Here is a 22,907-nt window from a genome sequence, read left to right as displayed (position 1 = left end):
ATGAATTTACTTTTATTACTCTGAAATGTTTGGTAAAAAAAAAAAAAAAAAAAAGAAGAAAAAAAAAAAAAGGGGGGGGGGGTGGGGTGCAGGCAACCACACATCATAAGGCAGATATTGCACAGACTAGTCCAAAGTCTTCTAGAAAATGCTGGGAAGAGTCCCTTGTTCTCAGGTAAGGCACAAAGGCCAAGCTCATTGTCCATACTCATTTACTTGATACTCATACATGAAATGTAGGAAACAAAAAGATATTTACATCCATCTTAATGCATTTGGTCATATAGAGAGAGCGCGCTACACATTTGATATATTTAGTAAAAACTAGAAGTAAAGACAAACCTGACCCAGTAGATATTTACATGCATTTTACATCGGCATCTACAAGATCCATTCTCAACTAAATAGACACAGTGTCTAGAATATTAACATCAGTCGTTCTACAGAAGTGGAAAAATATAGCATCTTTAAAAAATATACATACACATCCAGCCTCATCACTGTTCCAGTAATGCAGAAAATGACGGAATGCTCACAGTGGTTTTTAGAAGTAGTGGTTTTAAATACCGGTTTTATCGTTTAGTTAAATGGAGATCAAAGCCGTTTTATGTGGGATACTGGGCCGGAAGCTGCGTCCTAGCACATTACTGAGCTCAACCCTACTCCTCTCAGTATCCAGCCCACCGGCTCAGAACCGGACCACCAGACGACAGGAAAACAAAAACAAAAACAAAAACGCCACCCCAACCTGAGAGACAAACAAGAACATGATGACAGACTGAAATGGTTCAGTACTGCAGAATATGAACAGACATCAAAAAACAGTACTGATTTAAAAGACCTGCTTCCTGAAACAATACCATAAATCAGACAGCCAGAGGTGGAAACCCCCCCACCCCCCAAAAAAACAAGCAAACTAACAAAAAAACTAGTAGTAGTTCATTACAGGTAAGCATTACATGACTTCAGCACTAAGTTAGCTTAGATTGGAAAACCATAAAAAAAAAGTTACAAGAAAAGGGCACCACAATAGGTAATATGTATTGAACACATATGCCTAATGCCTGCACTGGTGCAATCGCACATGATAAAGATTTAAAAAAAAAAAAAAAAAAAAAAAAAGCCACACGCAAATTTATTTTTATTTTTTTTAAAAGTCAGGGCCAAAATGTGACATCTGCAACAATACATAACAGTTTCATGGAAACTATGACCAAAGAAAGAAATGGCACCAGCAAAAAGCTGGGGTGAAGAGAACCACCACCACCCAGCAAGGCTGTGAAGCAGGACTGTAAGGAGAAACACTGCTGCAACTGTGCTCATGTCCCTTACTCCGATCCAACCATCCATCAATCCATCCATCCATCCCCAGAGGAATACTTCAAGAATATGCCAACTAGCACAGACTGCAGTTCATCTGTCAAGTTCAGCCTTTCACATTTGCGCGTGCGTGCAGGCGTGCCCTGAAAGTACCACCTCCACCCAGTCCTTCAGGACTGCAGGCTACGGCATCACGTCCACTTTAGCGGCCATATTGCGGCTTTGCGCAGAACACCCCTTTTAAACAATGAGCACCATTCAAGGGTGCTTTGCAAAACAGATGCATTCCCCCACCCTATGACTACAGGTTTAAAAGGCAAGCTCTAGGACAACAGCAGAGTCTAAATGGACGTACAAGCCGATTACTGCTGAAACACAAAACCTGTTCACAGCAACCCATGAGGGCGCGTCTTCAGCCGTCCACATATTGATCACTGTAACAAACACCTCACTCTTCTCCCTTATGCCATCCCTCTCCCTCTGTCACTCACACACGTGCACACTTCACGGGAGCCTGCATGAAAACTACCACTCTGGTGCCCTGGAAAACCATGAACCGGAAAAGCATGGCGGCAACGGGAAGGGAACCCTGGCGCTCCCTCAAGCGCCCTGCTCCGTGGTAGTGGGGCCAGTGCAGCCCCGCCTGCAGCTGGAGGAGCGGCGTGTGCTGTGGGCCTATCTGTAGCCCCTCACCCAGCTTTTGCATCCAAACACACAGCATATGGGCATCACACACACATTAACAACAGGGATTTAGAAGAAGGAACTCTCTAGGACTGTGTGCTGAGTGAGCAGGGTCAGCGGGCTGGTGTTTAGGTTTTGAAGCACTGCCAACATGAGACCTACAAAAGAAATAAAGTGCAGAATGTCCAACGTGATCCGCAAAACACAAGAGAAGATGCCGTTTTATTAAAACTAATGTTTGGAAGCGGTGATCTCATCTGCAGTGCATTCAGGCAACTGGAATGAGGTATTAAAATTAAATGTACGAGGCTACACCGTGTGAGGGGTTTCAGGAGCCAGGCTAAGCCTAGCCTTAGGCTGAGCAGATTCAAATCCGAGACCAGCCTGGAGTTTCTATTCGGCACAGACGTACAAATGCACCGGTGACCCAACACTAAGCATGCTGGTCCTTGATGAGCATTCAAGAATCTCACAAAATTAGTTAGCCATGCTACATAATAGTCTAATTACCTAAGACAGAACAGTGGTGTGGACAGGCAAAGGCAGGCTAAGCACGGTTCTTGAGTACAAGAAGAACTTTGAGCAATTTCTAAGGCAAATACTGAGCAAGGCCACTGGCATAAACTCCCAATGCAAGTCCTGAAAGCAAAACATGAACCATACTGATCGAAGCATCGTGCCGACCAGTCAAAGAGCACAGAGTTCTACGTAACACTGGAGGTGTGCATCCACAGTTTTAAACTACATTAGCTCTGCTGGTATCTGTGGACATTGGTGATAAACCGCTGGTGGTTAAAACGAACAAGAAAAAAACAAAACCAAAAAAAACCCAAACCCCACAACCATACACCCTCCCCCACCTAAAAATGCCCATCTAGTGTTTTCCTTCAAGGAGAAAGTTGCCTTGGTACGAGGTCTTCAACGGTTCCTTCCCCTTTCAGACCCAAATGTTATACTGATATAAAAGGACCCCAAACACATTTAATGTAGTGAAATTATAAAATTATTTTTTTTTTAAAAAGGTCACAAAACAAACCCTAATCCTTTGCTCTATATGGTGTTTGTGTCCCATCAACAATGGGAAGAAAGTTTAGTTGCCAACTGGGAAACCGCGAGCGCTCAACAACCTGTAGAGCGCATAGACTGTAGCAAAAGAAGTCAACCGCAACATCACTGTCAAAAGAACAGATGGTCCTCATCTAAAATTATCTGGACAACCTTAAACAGTCCACAGCAGAGCAGCTGCATTCATTACATGGTTAAAAGGGAAAGCCGTTTTTTTAGCTGCTGCTTTTTGTCTCTTGCAAACGTTTGCGAATGGACACATGAACACACGCACACATCCTGTAGTGGGTCTCCTTTCAGTTCACCGTTTCCCTGACTGTATGAAGCACATGCTGTGAGCTCCAGGAGTGCGAGACACTGCTCGGAGACGGGCTGGCTGCTCTGACCACGCTCCACACGCCGCTGGGCTGGAAGGTCACAGCTCCCGCGAGCCTCTGCGGCACCACGGGCAGGTTCACGCTGGGTTCTCCAACTGGAGCCGGGGTGCTCAGCACCGGCACGGACACAGGGAGAACAGCCTTCCCCTCCAGGTTCGGGCCAGAGGCTGGGCTTTGGGAAGCCACCCCGGGGCTGGTGCTTCTGCCATCCGCCTGCAGGTGATCCTGCTGTGCTTCCTGCCCTGAGCTAGCAGAAGGTGCCGTGGCTGGGGACGCCTGCTCCTTCTGCCTCTGGCTCTCCTGCTCGGCAGCCCTCTGCAGAGCTGCCTCCACCAGTAGCTTCAGGTCGCTGAAATCGTGGGGGCAGAGCTCTGGGGGGGTAGGCGGCGGTGTGTTGAACAGCACCCCGGTAGGGCTCACCCCTCCCAGGCTCGGGCTGCCGGAGGAAGGGGCGACGATGGCGGTTAGGCTGGGGTCAGGGGAGCCAGCCAGGCCTCCCCTTTTAAGGAAGCACTGGGTGTCCATTTGCATGAGGGCCTGGACGCCCCCGTCATGGCCCTGCACGCTGGGTCCCATCAGACAGCCGGCTCCGGCCAAGATGGCAGTTGCCGTGTTTCCCAACAGGCTTAGGTCCAGAGCAGGGGCAGGCAGGATAACGGCAGGCCGGGATGTAGAGACAGAGGGAGGGGAGGTGTGGTCCGGGGAGGCAGACCCAACCGAGCGGCTGTCTGACTTGGCGGCGCGGCGGGAGATGGTGAACTGAGTGGGGTCTCTGCCGTCCTTCCTGAGGAGGTCGGGAAGCAGTCGTCTCCGAGCATTGATGAACCAGTTACAGATCTGATGGGAGGAACACAACAATCACATACCAGAAAACTGTTTAGTACAACTGTGGGCAGCATACTGACTGATCAGCACCTCAGAAATATGCCATCACCGAGGAACAAGAATAAAATTGAGCTTTTTTTTTATGAGACAATTATAAGATTAACTGAGGACTTATATAATTTGACCATTATAATTAATGTGCTCAAGGTGAAATGTTTTTTCATTCTCAATGATATTGGTGCTTCTTGGGTTTATAAACTATATCCCTTCCTTAGGAAGGCTCGGCTTAGCAGTCACCTTCACTGCAGTGAGTGAAAAGCAGTGATGTGTGCAACAGGAAGATCCCCCATGACAGAGCCTCAGATATGCCATGATAACTCATTGATGCAACTAGCCTCTACCCAGCTATTTTCTGAGCCACAACTGCACTCAAGTGGCTATATCACGGAGTAATAAGAACTTGTGATGATGTCTTGCTGCAGAGCCCTCTAGTGGTGGCACAGCAAACTGCAGGCTTACAAACAGCTGGCTCTAATAGAGGAAAATATGGAAAGCCACAGGGTGAAGGCCTCACTGCCTACATTCCCACACACTGACAGCAGCACACAGCTCCTGATACTCAGTCAAGGACAGAACATGATGCAACTCTAATCAGTGCGAGTCACAGAGAGAGGAGGCGTGACCAAACAACGGGTGTTCTGTGATGAGATGACCGATATAACGGCATTTTAATGCTCACCTGTGAAATGGAGAGGTTGGTCTGCCCCGACAGGCTGAGCTTCTCCTGCTCAGAGGGGTAGGCGTTGAGGCGATGTTCGTATAGCCAACTCCTCAGAATTTGAACGGATTCCTTGGGCAGGTTTCCGCGGCGACGACGTTTTGCGGAGCCACATGCTCCTGCTGCACTGTTGGAAAAGCTGAGCGGGTAACCGTCGTCCTCGCACGGGTCACTGTCCGACATGGCGGATAGCTCTGGCTCACCGCCGTGCTCCTCTTCAAAGGCTGCGGGAACCAAGGCAACAGGGGATTTCATTAGCTTCAAATTAAACCACATGGGACAGGACGGGGGAAGCATGTGCTTTAAGCTGGCTGGAGGAAACAAGGGAGCGGATTTGCTTTTCCTCCATTATCTTGGGTAATGCCAACATGGATGCATCCATTTTAAACACACCTGCTTGCATGGTCCGAGTTCCCTTTGGGTAGATATTTGCTATGACTCCATAGATGGTAGTAATTCTATTACACAGAGAATATGGCAATATTCCAACTAAGGGATGAGTCATAAATACCATAATCTAGTCATGCAATGAAAACAACAAAGATGGTAAGTTTAGTACATCATGGTATTCAAGGCTTTTAACAAACTCCACAACACAAGAGTGTGCTCAATGAATACTGGCAGACATTGTGTCCTTGATCAAATTTTTTTTTTTATCTTAAGACATAGCTTCAAGCTGCCCATGACAATGATTGGGAGACCAAAGTCATCCCCTTTCAATTATAGTCCAAGGGAATACCAGATCAGATATGGAAACACCCTAACTTCAGGAAAAAAAAAAGCAGCTTCGGGTCAGGATATTTCAGAGGAGTTTCAACTATGATCCATAAAACCCACGAGTAAGAACTGTTAAAAGGGGTATTAGTGATGAAACAATTCTGTAAGAATGTCTAGAAGTAGAAATAACATTTGGCACTGAATATGACTGGGTGGAAGGAGTATTCTCACAAAGGCTCAAAGAAGGCATCTTAAGCGCTGGGATAATGATTACCTTAGTCAAGGCAAACTCTCTTCAGAGGTGGGTGGGAGTTCATCTAGCCACCCTTTCATTTCCTCCCCATCATGTCCTAGGCTTAATCTTTGAATCCCCTCAACCAATCTGAAAAACTATCAGACTATGCAAGGCTCCCCCCACATCAACCTTGGGTGAAAACCAGCAACTGTTTCACTTTAGGACTAGTCTAAAAGAAAACAATCCACAACTCTATTCAACAACAACCACAACAACAACGCATGAAGTTAAGAAACATAACCAAGTTAAACCACCTGCATCTACCCAATGCTCTGTGACTCAAGAAAAGTTCATTTGCATTTTAGTTCTAGGAACAATTCTCATAACCATAGAAAAGGCTTAAGCTGGGGGGGGGGGGGGGGTACACCAGTACTATGAGCAGGGTAAAGGAGAACCGTGTGTGTGTTGGGGGGGGGGGGGGTGTCACCAGTAATGTGACAAGAGTAACGAGGGCATAGATGCTTAGATGAGCTTTGGGGGGGGGGGGGGGGGGGGGTCGTCTGTCGTGAACACAGTAGAGGCACAGATGAGCTGGAAGGACCCCAGGCTAAAGTCAACATTCTCACCATTAGAGAAGAAAAATAAACACTAGATTTCTACCCAACCTACCTACATGTTTACGTGTGTTACCAAACATCGAGCGCTGTGTCACACTTGGCACTTGCGTAGAAAAAACAACAACAACACACAAACCAACCAACCAAACACTAGTTTAAAAAACAAAAACAAAACCACACACATTTGACGTTTAAGTTTTAATAATAAAAAAACAAACCAAAAAAATCCCCCACAGTCTTTGCTGAATAGTACCAGAGAACTGTTGTAGTCAGCGAACAACTCGACAGAAATGCGGCTGTCTAGATTGTCTCCCTCCCTTGGTGTAACCCGAACCCTAAGAGCAGTTAGAAATGTGGGAGTTTCTCCGTTCCCGTCTAACAAAGAAGATTGTGTGTGCAGTATCCATCTCAGGCACTGAGCAGTTTTAGTGTGTGCAGTATCCACCTCAAGCACTGGGCAGTTTTAGTGCTCGTTTCCATTGACAAAGCTGGCATTTCCTCCCCTCCCGCCTGCAGACATGCAGCCTACTGTCGTATCGATGTCGTCGTTGCGGACGTGCGTCCGTTCCGTTAACAGCAACGATGACAATCGACGCGCGAACAATCTCAGCAGTTGCAGTAACGAGTGATGCCAACATTTGCTCATTTCGCGATGGTTATGTCGGCTACGCTAGTTTGCCTTGAAAGGAGCGGGGGAAAAAGAAAAGATGTGACGGCAACACTGGGCTAAATGAAAGGGTTGCCAGTTGTTTTGTGGGTGCGGGGGGCTGGGCTGAGTTAACTAACGCTACGGAATTGATCATCGGCTGTCAGACGACTCGGAGATAACTAGCTAGATAACTAGTTGTCTTGATTAAAAGGGTTTTTGGGTTTTCAAGAACTCGTCTCAGAGGTACATGATTTAAAAAAAGGTTTGGCTGCGTTTTAATGAATTTAACAATAAGCCAACTAATACTCTTTTCTAAACCGAATTCGTTTCCAAATACCGTGTACCGTATCTGAAGCAATAATTCACAATCAAACTCCGCGGCCAATTCAAACTAGTAACGTTGCCGTGTGAAACTTCCAGGGCACTATTTTAGCGTTACAAACGCATGTAACACGAGGGCCAAGACGCTCCAGGGGACGTCGACAAACTTTCCCAGGCGTGCAACCAACCGATGATAGCAATTTGTCTCCGTTACAAGAGCTAGTTAGCTAGCTAGCATGCTACCTCCATTAACAAAAAAAACAAAAACAAAAAACCCCCTCGAATTTCAAATGTAGTTCAAATGTAATACCTGGCTACCCAGCCAGCTTCCTAGTTCACCCAACTGTGCCCAAATATTAATCTTTTACATAATTACCCAAAATATCGGGATATAGCAAATTAGCCACATTATACAACACGACTTATAATTCGGCACAAAAAAACACTGATTTCTTATCAGTGTTTACAAGGAAAAAAATCATATCAAAAGCTTTACACCCACGGTGATGGTGGCTACAAAGAAGCCATCCAGCCGCGCTCTTAAACACGCACAACTGTCCTTTTTGGCAGCGCCAGATGGACACCATGCTTGTCTCTGGAGATCACTAGCTAGCCAGCCAGCTAACCTAGCTGTGCGTCCACATTCAAACACAAACACACGCCGCATTTGCTCCCAACAAAAAGCCACATTCCTTTTAAAACCAACAGTGGCGCGCATTTCGCCAGCCGTCGGCCACAAAGGAGGCCACTACGAACAAATAAAACTTGCTCAATTTCGAATTACCTCTTTTGGCAGATTTCATCCTTTGTTGGATGGTTCAAAAAATCCGCAGCTTTCGAAGTTCCTTGGCGAAGAAATGCGTGCTTCCGACGAAACGGTGACAAGGGGCTCTTTTTCGTCCAAGACAAGGTGTTATTGCAAACGTTCGTTTTACTCAAAACCTTTCTTCGACACCTCTCTTTGTAGGACACACCGAAGTGCGCTATAATTTCTTAACGAATCGGTTTCCTTCCCTTCGCATATTACAGAGCGCATAAAATCTTGTTGACAAATACGTCCAGGTTACCTGCAGTACAGCTACGCCAACTCTTATTCTGCCAGTGACAGTAGTTCCTAAACCCGCCTCTAGTGGACCGATGAGCCAATCACAGACGTGGCTTGTTTATAGACAGTTCTGTGTCATCACCGCTATGAGTGACATAAGAGTTGATGCGTTTACTTCAAGGAATCCGCCAAAAGATTTGCCGCAAATGAATCGATAATGATACTTAATTATTTTTAATTATTGTGCTGAAATGTTTCCCCTGACTTCCGAATAATTATGATCGATAACATGGAAAACGGTTTTAGATCTATGAATGTAGTCCTACTTATTTTTCTATCAAAATTAATTATTTATAGCAAATTCCAGGCCTTGGCCCTGTTTTATAGAAACAGCCTATTTGCATGTTGCCTATCGCTGGCTTGGGTTGTCCTGTGGTCTGCTTCTTTCGGTACGCCAGGCCTCTTTGTATGGTGTGCAGCACACGCTTTGTGTATCAATGTAGCATTTCCTGCGCTTATTTACTTATGAATGAGTCAAAGATTTACAGGTTTCTAAAGCAAGTAATAGTGAGATCTGGAAGAACTCCGATTAACACAACATTCTATTACCTTTTTCTGTAGGCCTGTCACGCTAGTAGGCAAACTCATAAGGAAAAGGATCTAAAAGAAATAAGATTGGTGTATCCCGGGAAAGGCAAATTTTGCAAAAAGAAAATCAGCGTGCCGTCGTCGGGGATCACATTTGTGACGCTTTCTAACCTTGCCTCTAGCAAATCCCACGCCGGGAATGCACCAGCCTTCCAGACTTCCCCGTTGCCCTTTTTTTCTCGATTACAAAGCTATAGTCTAAACTAAAAAGGTAAAATGATATAAAATTCTATCACATAAAATGTAAAGAACTAAACAGTGTACAATTTCATTTCACTTCGCCTTAATGCTGGAATTTCGCCAAGGTTACCTCACTGTGCTTGAGGCGCTGAAAAAGAGGAAAATGGAAAGTATTTGATTTCACTTTGCCTGTCCTGAAGAGCTCGGCGAAAGCTACTTTTCAGTGGTTAACTGTAACAGGCTATATATAGCTTGCACACTAGTAACCATAAAGTTTATTGTAGGCTATAGGACAATACAGCAAGCTACTGCAGCAGTCTCCTGTACTATCAAAGTGTTCCATGTCCTTTCTTTTGTAAGCCTACTAGCCTATTAACTTCAACCATTACACCCAACAATTTAATTCTATATGTAGAGTGAAGGGAGAAAAAACCCAATGGACACCTTTTTGGTTAACTTAACTCCATTTTATTACTAAAACAAAGACCCTGACATACACAACCTAAAATCCATATAGCATTAGAGATATTGAACAAATCCTAGTCAGTAAAATATGTGCTTGTCTCAAAATATTGATTATCGATTGTTATAGGAATATTTTTTTATTTTTATTTTTTTTGCTACAGACTCTTGCAATAAGAGTATTGATTTCATTGTGGTCCCCATCCTACCCAAAGCAAAACATGGCCAGAAAAAGACAGGATGCTGAGAGCAAGAAAAGCTCATTTTTGCATGTTAGGCTGATGAAGACCAGTGAGGAGTGCAGACTTCCCTTCCAGAGCAGGGTCACCTATCTGGGCTTCCCTTAACCCATCAGTGGGGGTGGGGAGGTCCCTCAGTTGCAGCCTAATGCTATTTGCATTGTGCTGTGGGTCAGTCAGATAAGAGGTATATAAAAAGTTTTTCCTTTAGAATCCAAGCAGCGCAAACAAATCAGAAACTCCGCATCTCAAATGAAAAGCTTTTCCAAAATATTTCACGTCCTACAACTCCATGTGGGGCTTTTCTGATATACAACCCCCCCCCCCCCAAAAAAAAACAAAAACAAAACAAAACCCCACAACAGAGAGACAGATTCCCAACTGTTTTCCAAAGCTTTCAAACACAATCTGTGTCATAAGACATGGAGTGTACTGGTCCAGTGATCCTAAGGGAAGCCCACAATCATAATAATAATACAATCATGAACTCAGGTTGGCAGAGCAAAGTCAGATCCCAGTACATAAAAAAAGGATACAGGTGATTGCAAGATACAAGAACTATTTGACAGAAAGAATTTGGAAAAAAAAGAGAAAAACACAAACAAATAAATAAATCATGAGTGAAAGAAGTTAAAGCAAAGTAGTTCTTAAGAACAAATTTGTTATAAGTGCAGTTATGGAAATGTGCGTGTCACCCCTCTGACCTGAACAATGTTTAGTACAAAGTCATTTGGAAGGAAACCTACAAGGAAATCTACAGTTAAGGAAATCTGAACCATTTCTGAAATTTTCACTCTTCCTCTTCTCTCTCTCAGAGTATAACTGGCACAAATTATTTTTATATATTGTTAATTAAATATTGTGTTGAGATTCCCTTGTTACTTTGCCATTTTTAATAGAGGACAAACCCTAAAAAAAACACCCCAAAAATCTATTACTCTCATCATTTCTCCCACCTCTCTGTACCTTGGCTCTTATAAAAGAATTACAGATGCAGTTACACGCTCAGACACGGCTGATCTGCTTTACCTCACTGACAAGCCTTTGCGCTGTTGCTGGCTCATTCTTTACACTTTATTTATCAGGCAAAGAACAACCTGCATTATTCTAACCTAGAATAGTCTCCAAGAGCCATTGTGAGAATTTAAACAGCTTGGACAGTAATCATTTGATAAGACACATTGTCCTAGAAAATCTATGAAAATTGCTTTTGGTGAGTCTTCAACACTTGACAAGTTGCTCCCATTTCTGGCCAAATACTGTTCTGTTGTGCAGGCTTCAGACACAGAATATACATAGCGTCCTGTCTGCTCTGAAAGCCAGTCTCACCTGGGTTAGAAGTGGGACTGAATAGCGACAGGTCTGCGGAGCCGCGTCAGACATGCCTTTAAACCCTGAGCAGGGAGAGGCAGCAGGCCATCAGCACACAAAGCCAAAGGCGTCAACGACCCACCCCCGCGCCAAATGGGGAGAAGCAGGGGAGAGGAGAGATCCCATTCACACCATTATCACAAAACAGCCATGGGAGCCATCACTGGCTCTAACACACAACACCACAGACAAAAGGACACACTGAGTTGATCACTTACTATACGGGGCATTTGTGTGCGTGCTTAAAGAAAGCAGGTAGGGGTGATGGCTGGTTCTTTCTTAGTCGAAAATGCATATGTGCTTTTTAAATAGAGATAAGGGGCATCTGATGAGGGAATGTTTAATGGGACTGAATTCAGAGTGGCCTTGGAAATTTGTGACTCTAAAGCTCGAGACGGCTTCATCCCGCAAAGGTCCGAAAGCCCTCCAGTTGTCAGCAACTGTTTGGAACAACATGTGCAGAGGACAATCACACTGCGTGTTGACAAGCCTGAAGCCATTTTATTTACGAAGGTGTTATGTCCTTCCTGCTGCCCATCAGCCAAATTAACCCCAATCACCCCTAAGGAAACACAATGTTTTCTGTTGGGTCCAACAGAGTTGGAGTTTAAACTACTAAGTGAAGAGGCATACTCAAGACGGAACCTAAAATTCACAACCATTACCAAAGCAACCATGGTTACATTAAGATCTTTGAACTGCTCCATAACACTCATGGAAGTAGCATGTATACGGCTACACCTAGTAGCGAAGAATTTTGTCTGATGCTATAACTTGATCCAAATGCCAAACAGGGTGAGTTTCAAGTGACTTTGGGCTCGTGATTAAAGCACACAATTTTTATGAAGTTTCTCCACAAATTTCTTGAAAGCCTAATAAAAGCTTAATTCACCATTATTGCCAGGGACATACATTTTAAAGTCTCTGTCAACAGTCTGAAATGGCAGCCAACAGTTCAGAAAAGTCTCTAAAGCATCAGTTTAATGCTTTTTTCATGAGGAGTAATGAAAGTGCACAATGAAAAGAAAACAAATTAGACTCTAAAATAAAAATGCCTTCACCTTATCTATATAACAGCTCACTGACAATGAGCTTACAGTGCAACACCTACTGACTGTAGTGCCCAAAATGACCACAGAGGTATACTATTTCTCCTTTTACCTTGAAGGGTTTTTTACACTATATTTTTACTGCTGCTGTAGAGCTGCTAAAACTTAATTATAATGAGAAAATGGATAGGGAAATGTCTGAAGAAAACAAAAACAAACAAACAAAAAAACAAATATAGGCAGAGCCAGAATTTTAAATAAGTCTGAAAGATTTTCACTGGTATTTTGTAATGAAGATTTCCTTACAGAAAAAGAAATTCTCCTGTGGCAAATAACTTTAAGACACTTGGCATTGTCTCTTGACATGGTGCCAGGACTGACCGTGGTTTTAATGTGTGGTCAGTGCACAGCAGGGGTGAGCAGTAAAGGGTGAGCTGCGTTCTCCACTTGGCAGAGTAAGGTTACAGAGGGTTACAGACTTTGTGTGGTAGCATACAATAACTCATTCCCACCTACATTAAACTGGCACGTAAATATGCCCAAGAACATGGAAATGACCATCCCCTCCATCATGATTTTAAGGCGCAACAAATGTTTGGTTTTTTTTTCCCGTTACACACATGGCTCACTGTTGGTCACATGGTGCGTCATGCCAGCGAAACCGGAAAGAAGCTTTGTGCGTTTCTCCACAGCCAAATTAAGGACGTTTATTTTTCAGTTCTTCATGTAATGGCAAACCCCACACACCGCTCTGGTAAAGCAGAACGCAGGGAAAACAGTCAGGAACACAGCTGGGAAGAGGTGGCCAAGCATATCCACCAAAGGAGAGGGGAGCAGCTGGATGAATAGATCGTCAGGGCTGAGAAACTGCGTCACTCACGACCTCATCGCTCGCCATGATCTCGTCATGGTGAAGGGATTCAGTTATTCAAGACAGCAGACTGAAACTAATGGACCAAATGAGCAAAGAGGAAGACAAATATTTCAGAGGGGGCCGGCAGGGAGGGAGTCTGAGTGAACGTGTGTAGGCATGGGTGTTCTTTGCCAACTACAGAGGTCTTTTAAACTGGGCAAGGCAGTGGGAGGCAGAAAAGGTGTGGCTGCTTTATGCCACACGGTAGAACTCTTATCCAAGATATTACAACATTTAACAGTCTGATATGGGATTTAGGTCATATCATGATCAATAATAATAATAATAATAATATTACTAACAAAGTCTATTTGAGGTTTTCCTTGGCAGTCTCTGAAAAGGAAAAGAGAAGCTCTTCATGTGTTGTGTCCGCAACTTCCACTGTCCTTATCTCCTTTTCTCAATTCTATGTTGCCACGAAACAAAAACAAACAAAAATAAAAAACAAACAAAGCAGCGTTTTATACTGGAGCAAATCTGTGTGAAGCCTCGTCACTGGTCTCCTCACCCCCCCCCCCCTCCTCTCCACCATCCCCTGCTCCTGTCATCACCGCCTCCTCTCCTCTCTCAGAGGCGCGTCTGTGCCTCGGGGACGTAGATCTCGATGCTGTCAGTGCTCTCCGTCGTCGAGTTCTGTTTGACCGACTGCGCCCTCTTGGCTGCCATCAGCCTCTTGCGTGCCTCCTGCCTCTGTTTGTCGGCCGCCTCCCCGCTCTTGTCCCGGCTGAGGGTCGGCTTGCTCTTTCCTGGCTTCTTGGGCACCGGAGGAGCCTGCTTCTGGTTCTCCTGGAGGCCAGCGGTCGGCATGAACCAAACCAGGACATACAAGAAATTAAGAGTCAGAGCTAACGCATGATCGTATGCATGAAATGGGTGTCTGGGTACGTAGTTGCATGTATATAAAGGTGGTGTGTACCTGCTTGTCAGGTGAATCTCGGTCCAGTTTCCAGTCACTGGCTTTGAGATGGTAGAGCTCATCAAACTTGAGACTGATGTCTTCTATTGAGAGCTGCAGGAGATCCCAAAATCCTGCCAAATCCTGAGCCGTGGGTCTGGGGTTAGCGTTGACATTCTACACACACACACACACACACAGCACACAGACACACACACACACACACACACACACACACACACACACACACACACACACACACACACACACACACACACACACACACACACACACACACACACACACACACACACACACACACACACACACACACACACACACACACACACACACACACACAGAGAGAGAGAGAGAGACAGAGCGAGAGAGAGAGAGAGCGCGAGCAAATGTCAGTGGTTATGTGGGACTTTGAACACAAGAGGGCAGTGTAACATTGCCTAATTGAGTCACTTTATTTTGGATAAGAAAGCCTAATCTGAGGTCTCCTGGGCCCCATTCTGATCCTCATCAGGTCAGCCTGTTGCTGCATCTGTAACTACATAAACATTTGATCTTTCGGCAAGACTCCTTAAAGATTTTTACAAGCTGACCCAGTTAACAAGCATGTTATGTCTAGATGCCAGCCAGTTTCTTTATCAGTTTCCTTATGCCTTATTTTCCAGGTACAATATTGGGTGCAGTGTGTAGTTGGATTAGTAAAGGCATTGTGGATGTTGCGATGACAGTGGTTTCTTTGCTGTGCTGGCTGTGTGCGTGTGCATGCATGTAAGGAAGGCGGGAGAGAAGTCATGGGACTCACCAAGTTTTGTTCACATAACCCTATGAACTGTTGAAACTTCTGAGACATAAGGAGCTGAGCACTGCCCACAGCACTTCGTACCTTACCCAGCACTACACACACACACACACACACACACACACACACACACACACACACAGTGGAGAAACAGAGACAGAGAGAGTGAGAGAAACAAGCCCAGATGAACAATAATTCCTCCACTGTATCAATCTACAGTGCTCCACCCATCCTTCACTGAGGTTCTGTAAATTCCTGCGACACCGACTGAGGTATTCACACACAACCCACAACGAACAAACTACAAGACTCACACACAGCTGTCTGCATCAAAAATCTTACCAAATATATTAGTGATTAATCTATTAAAAGGTTTGCTGTGTCATCTCTTGTAAAGTTGGGTTTGGAGTTGCCCGTCCTGTTCTACGGTGGGAAGCAAACGTCTCCCTCCCTCTGTCCTGTCCACCTTCCCTGTCCATTTCTCTCATGAGAAAGCAAGTCAGGACGGCAGCCTGGGTGAGTGCCAGCATGCCTCTGTGTGCATGACATCTCAGGGTCAGAAGCAGACTGCAGGGTAGCTGAAGGAGGTGTGCACTCTGCCCAACCCAAACCTGATTAACTCCCTGGTCCCACCTGAAACCCCTCAGGACACTAGTCATTTTAGTAAGGGAGATCTAACAGAGCCGTGGACACATGATCCCACATCTAGAAGGTCAGTATGAAGGACAGTGAGGGAAGAGCCTCTTGAACAACTTTTTTTCTTAGTAGTGAGGGTGCAAGCAACTGTGATCAATCTCAAGCTTTTGCGCCGCTGGGTATGTATCAAAATACAGTTCCACTTTTGCAACCACACCGTTTGTGTGAGCGAGGCATCACACACACACAGACACAGACACAGACACAGACACAGACACAGACACAGACACAGACACAGACACAGACACAGACACAGACACACAGTGTTTGCCCTGGAGAAAAACATTGGGATTATCCTGCAGCTTTGACCCCTAGCACATACCAATAGGAACTTTTAGAGCAAACCACACCCAACAGCAAACTACACCCACACCCACTCTTACCTTCCTCTGACAACTGGTGCTCTTTGGTCTCCTCCTCCATCTGTTTGCACCATCCCTCCATCCGTCCAGTTTCCGCCTGCAGAAGCTTTAGGAACCAATGGCCATCCCGTCGGCATGCAGGCATCCCGCCTGATGACGTCTGCGTTGGGCCTCCGTTCCCCGTCCCGTTCCCGCTCTCCAACCAGGGGTCGGGTGGGGGCAGCGAGGAGGGGTCGAGAGCGGGGTCTAAACTCTCAGAGAAAGAGGACGAGCTGCTCCTTGTTGTTGAACGGTTTGTCAGAAGCTGGCGGGAGGGGCCGCTGGTAGTCACAACCTCGTCATCATGGCTGCCGTTGTCAAGGGAGAGCTGTGTGGCCAAGTCCGCTGCCTGGCTGGCACTGTTGACCATGACTTTCTTCTGGGCGGGTCTGGAAGTGGCGTTGGGTGTGACGGCGGTAACAGAGCCAAGAGAGAGGTCTTGTGTGTCTGAGTCCGTTTCTTGCTTAGAGGCCATACTACTGGAGCGGCTGAGTCTGATTATCCAGGAAAAACAAAAAGACACGATAATGTAATAATCTTAGATTTCAATGGTGAGCATTAATGTCTGTGCTACTGTCTGTCCAGTAATGCAACGAAGTGTATTTAGTCTCAGGCCTGATGTAGCCAAACAGCAGTATGAAGAAGCCCTGAGTCTGACTAGTGGTCGACTTTGGCTTCTTATCTATGCATGACATGAAAGCCAGCTCGGGCTGAGGTTCTGACTGATAAGCATGGGAATCAGGGGATCTACTGTTACAGCAGACAGAGACGGAGCAGAAGGAGATGGCGGAAAGGCGCTACAAGCTGTGATGGGACAAGGTCACAGATGGCTATCTTCACAGGCAGCAGCAGACGCCACGTTTTGCCTTGGCAGCGCGGTGGTTTTTAATCGCTTGTGTTTTCAAAGTCTCACGCTAAAACAAGGCTAGTACTTGCGGAGTGTTGCAAGCACGCTAACTATAGCACGCGTGGCCCAGATTCTACTTATGCTCTGCTGATAACTTGGTTTGTTTGTCAAATCTAACGGCACTGTTCGGCAGGCAAGAGGAAGTGGAGAGCAGCAGGGCAGGAAGTACTCACGTCCAGCCGTCCTCCACCTGGACTCCGATTGACTGGAATTTGGCCAGCGGCGGCGTCTCCACTCGTGTCTGGATTTCCTGGATGCTGTCCACCTAGCGTTTAATCACAGAGCGCAGCATTTACCGACATTCGCTGTACCCAAAGCAGACTTAATTCAGCATGGAACAATACTGCAAAAAGTTATATAGCTCTTATACAGCATTTTTTTTTAAAAAAAGCACAGCATGCTGAAATATCAGTCGGGGATAAGGCAGAAGCGCACCAACAGGCTTTGCTGACCAAGCGTCACGGCCGCGTGAGCTGTTCTCATGCCTGCCTTCTCCACCCACCTGGATCCCGATGGAGGAGAGCTTCCGGCGGGGCACGTGCTCCGTGGCTGGCTCGTCAGCTGTGGCGGGGACTCCCTTGCGCGGCCCACCCTGGATCTGGCGCGGTGGCTCGGGCGAGACCACCACGGCAGCCGGGATCTGAGGCTCACGGGGGGCGACCACAGGCAGCTGCGGCCGGGGCCCTTTGACCAGGCTGCTGGCCCGGGCGCTGTCCAGGCTGTCCGAGGAGTTGCTGTGGCCCGACTGGCTGTTGGCCTCGCTCTTACGGTCGTGGTTGTCGAGGTAACCGTCCTGGCCGGACTCGGTGCTACTCTGCACGGTGACGGAGATGAAGGGCTTGGTGGCACAGCGGGGAGGCACCGGGGGTGGGCCGATCTTCTTACACGTGGTTATGCACGCTGAGACTGTGGGAGAGAGGAGGGTTATGAGAAGGATTATGGATCAGTCCAATATCCAATTGCACCAAACAAAGTCAATATCACAGGAATTTGAAAAAAGTGGCTACCACAGAAACATTTATGCGCACAAACTAATGAAAGATTAATATTCTTAATTTTTCTTTAAAATTCACCAGAAATAATGAATAATAACGAAGCAAAACAATTCTGATATTTAGACTAATATATCCTGTTTTAGAAGCTGTTAGCTCACACCGAGTCCCACAGGAAAACACATACATTTACCTCTAATATGATTTCAGGAGATGCAGAACACAGCTGACAGACAGCTAGTATTTATCTGTGTTTGTGCTCATCAGAAAGGGCATGGTACATCTGAAAAGACAAGGATCCATTCAGCCCACACCCAAAAGCATTCTGGGATAGAATGCGAGTGGGCAAAATACAGGAAATGAAGTTGACGCGGGCCATTCACTGCTGGGTCTAATTTTCCGCCGATAACCTTATAAGACAGTGCGGGCAAAGTGTTCTTCTCCCTCTCATTTCCCTAGTTCACTCATCTACTGTTCTCTTCTTGCAGCTCCTCTCCACCTAATGCTTCTTTCCCCCTGATCATCGTCATGCACTACCAATTCATCAGAGCTACATGTTGATAAAACTGATCTAAATGAGCAAACCATGCACTTCCATTGCACCAGTAGCGCTGATGTCATTTTGGGAGCATACTGGGGACAGCTTGGTACAAAACCACGTGTTGGATTTGTACAAGCATCCATTACATTCATGCTGAAGTGGATCTCTCACAGGCCATGATGAATCACAAGTGTTTAATGGGGTTTATGCAGTATCCTCTATATAAAGCTAAAGAAAAGTGATTGCACATAGATCTAAGAAGGCGTGCATGCACACCAGGGGCGTTGGACAGCAGTTAGTGGTGGACCTGACTACCCGGGGCCCTCCTTGAATGTGGCACCCCGCGACAGGTTCAGAAATAAGTGGATTTTGGTTTCTAATTTTTTATGCTGTTATGATATAGATTAATAATAGATAAAATGATAAGTTCTGTTTATCCGTGTGTTGTTTCCTTTCGTTTGTCTCCTCACTCTCATCCCCACCCCCTGCCTCAAAAGCAAAAGTGGTTTGATCCTCTTGCACACCCATCAGGTTATTTTTGTGTTGTTGACTAGAAAGCAGCTAGCAATTCAGAACTGGTTAAAATATAACCAAATCAGGATTTCATAAACAAAAGGAGTTGGAGCGAGCGAGCAAAAAGAGGGCAGGCAACTTCTGACCCATTGTTTTCAGAGAACAGGTGAACCTGAGCTGTGCCAAATAGTAAATATGCTTAGCAACATATGTTAACTACTGATTAGGATTGCAAATATAGCTGTCATTTATAAAAAGAACAAGTAGGTAAAGAAGCAGTGGAAGTTCAAGAAATATTTTTTTAAAAATAGTTTAACAGACAGTGTTTCTGCTGTCATAACCAAATGAAGTAAGGCAGTCCAGCAGCCAACTTGTAAAATGCACACTGGTGGGGGTTTCGGGGGCTCTGTGGCTCGAATAAGGGCTCTGTAGTAAACATCAAAGTGCTTGGTGATGATCTGCAGCTGGTAGCGTGAGGCCTCTGTATTGAACATCTAGGTGCTTGCTTTTGATCTTTGGCTGATATGGTGAGGGCTCTTTATTGAACATCTAAGTACTTGGTGAAGATTTGTGGCTGGCATGTTGAGAGCTTTGTATTGAACATCTAGCTGCTTGGTGATAATCTGTGGCTGGTATAATATGAATATTATACCATATAGAATATGGTGAGGGCTGTATTGAACATCTAGGTGCTTGGTGATTATCTGTGGCTGGTATGGTGAGTGATCTCCAGTAAACAGGGCTTTGCACAGCATAGTGGAAAAGTCATGCTTTGGCCTCTAACAGAGCATCCATATCCCGCAACGTGTGTTGCCAATGTTTATGGAAGCAGAGCGCTCTGACGCAAACACACCCCGGCTCCCCTTTTCCCTACACCCTGTATTTTTCCAGCCTGTATGAGCGCTCAGTGGGTGGGCACCCAGTGTGTATGTGTGTGGAAGAGACAATTTATGAGTGTGTAGTAGAATTTGTGGCTTAGTGGGTAAAAATTAGTAGTCTGTGTAGGTATTCTCCATAAGGGGAAGTGTGTGTGGGTGTGGGTGTGCGCGTGTGTGTCAGTGTGAGATGACAGACATATTTTGGGGGTTTGGTTGGAGCTGACAGATGGCTGAATGGATATCAGGAGGAAATGATGGCACAGATAAAAGTCACAGTTATTTCACTACATGGGATGTGTGTGTGGTTTGTGTGTGTGTGCGCGTGAGAATGTGCGGGAATGTGCATGTGTCACAATACAACAATGTTGTGCGATATTTTATACTGTGTATGCTGACCTGCAGTTGAGGTTATGTTTTAGCATTCCCATAAAGCTGTTATTTTATTTGTGTTATATTAATATTAATATTATTATTATTATTAATAATAATAATAATAATAAAAAATGTACTATATAATATTATTATTATTATTATTATAATCAGGCTCAAGGATGCTTTACACAAAGCTTTTACAAATCACTCATGAGAAGCGGCAGCCAATTTGCGCACAGCGTACTCTCTATCGGAAAATGCAGACCCCTGGGGGACTGCACCAGGTGCAGGGGAAGGAGAGAAGGTTAAGGCCAGGACAGAGCACCAACCATCACTGGACACACAGACATGTGCACAGACATGTGCACAGACATGTGCACAGACAGACAGACAGACAGACACGCGCGCACACACAGACAGACAGACGCGCGCACACACACACAGACAGAGACGCGCGCACGCACAGACGCACGCACGCACGCACAGACGCACGCACGCACGCACAGACGCACGCACGCACAGACGCACGCACGCACAGACAGAGACACAGACAGACAGACAGACAGAGACACAGACAGACAGACAGACAGACAGACAGACAGAGACACAAGCACACAGAGACACACAGAGACACACGACAATTTAGAATAGCCTAGCCTCCATGTTTTTGGATTGTGGGAGGAAACCAGAGACACTGGAGGAAACCCACAAACACAGGGAGAACACGGAAACTCCACCCATATAGGGACTCGAACCCAAGACCCACCTTGCTGCATAATTTTAACATATGCATTGCTCTGAGTCAGAACATGTTCAGAACACACTGATAATTCAATCACAAAATATGGAAACTACATAACAAATAATTATATAGAACAAAAATCCTCAACTACAACAGCTTGTACAAAAGGGGAATTTTGCGGTTGAACTTTTAGAGGACAGAAAACTCTATCCCTATTCTTCCTGTCTTTACATTTAAAGATTCTACAAGTCAAGGTGGCAGTCAGGTGCCACACTAGGAGTGGATATGGTGCGCAGTTTGAACAGGCTTTACATACCATCCACATGACAGCCATTCTTTACCAGGCAGGTTTCTGGGCATGCCACCTTCAGCTAACAAACCACCGTATCCTAGTCTGATTTTAGCCAAGTGACTGCAAAGCCATCCTTCCCCCAGGTTCATCCTGTACCCAAACACACCAACTCACTCCCAGTCATCGGATATGGCGAGGGTGTGGCAATATGTCTTCTATCCGTTCCTCTCCTCTCCTCTTCGTTCCAACGTTGCTCCAAATCCCAAAATTCGATTCGGTTTTGGCATGAGCTGACGGGGAATTCCAGCAAAGAAACTGCAGGGAGGCTTTTGTCGCTCGGCATCGGCTGAGTCAACAGTGGCGAGAGCCTACTCCCCTGTCTGCACAATGTTTAAGAGCTCCATGACTAACTTCAGATGATTAACGATGCCTTCAGTGAGAGTGCCGAGCCTGGACAGCCCTGGACTGCCTTGAGGGGGCTGACTAGAATTCTCTCAATGGGACCGTTTAAGGCTGTGTTGAGACCCAGCTAACCGGGGCTCGCCTGGCTCTGGTCCGTGGGACTCCGAGCTCTCTCGCTCTGCCGCCCAGGCTCACGGTGCTTTTTGCAGAGTGGAGCTGTGGACACACAGGGCAACGTCCACTCTGACTTCTGAGCCTGGCTGCTGATTTCCCAACATTTTTTGTGTTGTCGGAAATGACACGCATTTGGATTTTCCAAAGGGAAGACGGCACTGAAGCAGCACCTGCATTTACTACACAGGTGATGTGTAAAGCGCCTACAGGAGGAGTCTGCACGTTCCCACACCAATCCCTCGTTAGCTAAAGGATCACAAGACTGCCTGAAGCAGTGCCCAACCCAAACACAAACCACACCCTGTGTGGTTCACCAAACATTTCCCCTCCAAAACTGGGCAAGAGTACAGCAGGTGTGGACTACTCACTATAGTAGTGAATAAGTAGTGCACAATGTCTGACCTTGCAATGTACAATTTACAGTCCGAACTGACTGTACAAATGTACATGACCGCTGCGTCGTGAACTAAAAGCCAGGTGAGGAAGCGCAGATGCATTTGAAATCATTCCTCATAAACGCAAATGGCTCTCAGCTTTTCTTGAGGCAGCTATGCAACAAGCATGCTCCTGTCCAGAATTCCTGCCTGCTTTGTGTCAAGCACGAACGTGCTGACGTGGTCTCGAGTGTCAATTGAAGGAGGGCTCTTCAGGGGCCTGGACAGGTCATTTCTGGGACATTAAGCAGGAGCTCAACAAACAGGAGGTTCTAAACAAGCAGGAACAGAGAGGAGAGGTTGAAGGATTTAGCCCACATATGATCGGAGGAAAAGGTTGCACAGCTGTATTCAAA

The 22,907-nt window shown here is 45.8% G+C and overlaps 2 protein-coding genes across 3 annotated transcripts in view; both read right to left on the bottom strand.

The window, feature by feature from the left end:
* Window positions 1–67: 67 nt before the first annotated feature.
* Window positions 68–8,665, bottom strand: LOC113569677 (homeobox protein TGIF2). The gene is made up of 3 exons (XM_026997642.2): window positions 8,373–8,665; window positions 5,011–5,273; window positions 68–4,283 (listed from the first exon to the last, which is right to left on the bottom strand). Exons 1-3 carry the CDS (start codon window positions 8,389–8,391, stop codon window positions 3,366–3,368), a joined length of 1,200 nt encoding a protein of 399 aa, XP_026853443.2. The 5' UTR covers window positions 8,392–8,665; the 3' UTR covers window positions 68–3,365.
* A 1,421-nt stretch (window positions 8,666–10,086) lies between these two features.
* The window catches only part of dlgap4b (discs, large (Drosophila) homolog-associated protein 4b), a 94,960-nt gene continuing 82,139 nt past the window's right edge, over window positions 10,087–22,907 (bottom strand). For both annotated transcript variants that reach the window (XM_026997613.2, XM_026997614.2), the window contains 6 exons: window positions 17,714–18,117; window positions 17,385–17,476; window positions 16,287–16,798; window positions 15,211–15,302; window positions 14,412–14,567; window positions 10,087–14,281 (listed from right to left, as the gene is read on the bottom strand). In XM_026997613.2, the coding sequence (XP_026853414.2) occupies window positions 14,063–14,281; window positions 14,412–14,567; window positions 15,211–15,302; window positions 16,287–16,798; window positions 17,385–17,476; window positions 17,714–18,117 (1,475 nt within the window). In that variant the 3' untranslated portion in view covers window positions 10,087–14,062. The remainder of the gene's footprint in view (window positions 14,282–14,411; window positions 14,568–15,210; window positions 15,303–16,286; window positions 16,799–17,384; window positions 17,477–17,713; window positions 18,118–22,907) is intronic.

Source organism: Electrophorus electricus, chromosome 3 (assembly GCF_013358815.1).
Source record: "Electrophorus electricus isolate fEleEle1 chromosome 3, fEleEle1.pri, whole genome shotgun sequence".
In the NCBI taxonomy this organism is placed as follows: Eukaryota; Metazoa; Chordata; class Actinopteri; order Gymnotiformes; family Gymnotidae; genus Electrophorus; species Electrophorus electricus.
The sequence above is the reverse complement of the archived record's forward strand: the minus strand, read 5'-3'. Positions and strand labels throughout refer to the sequence as shown.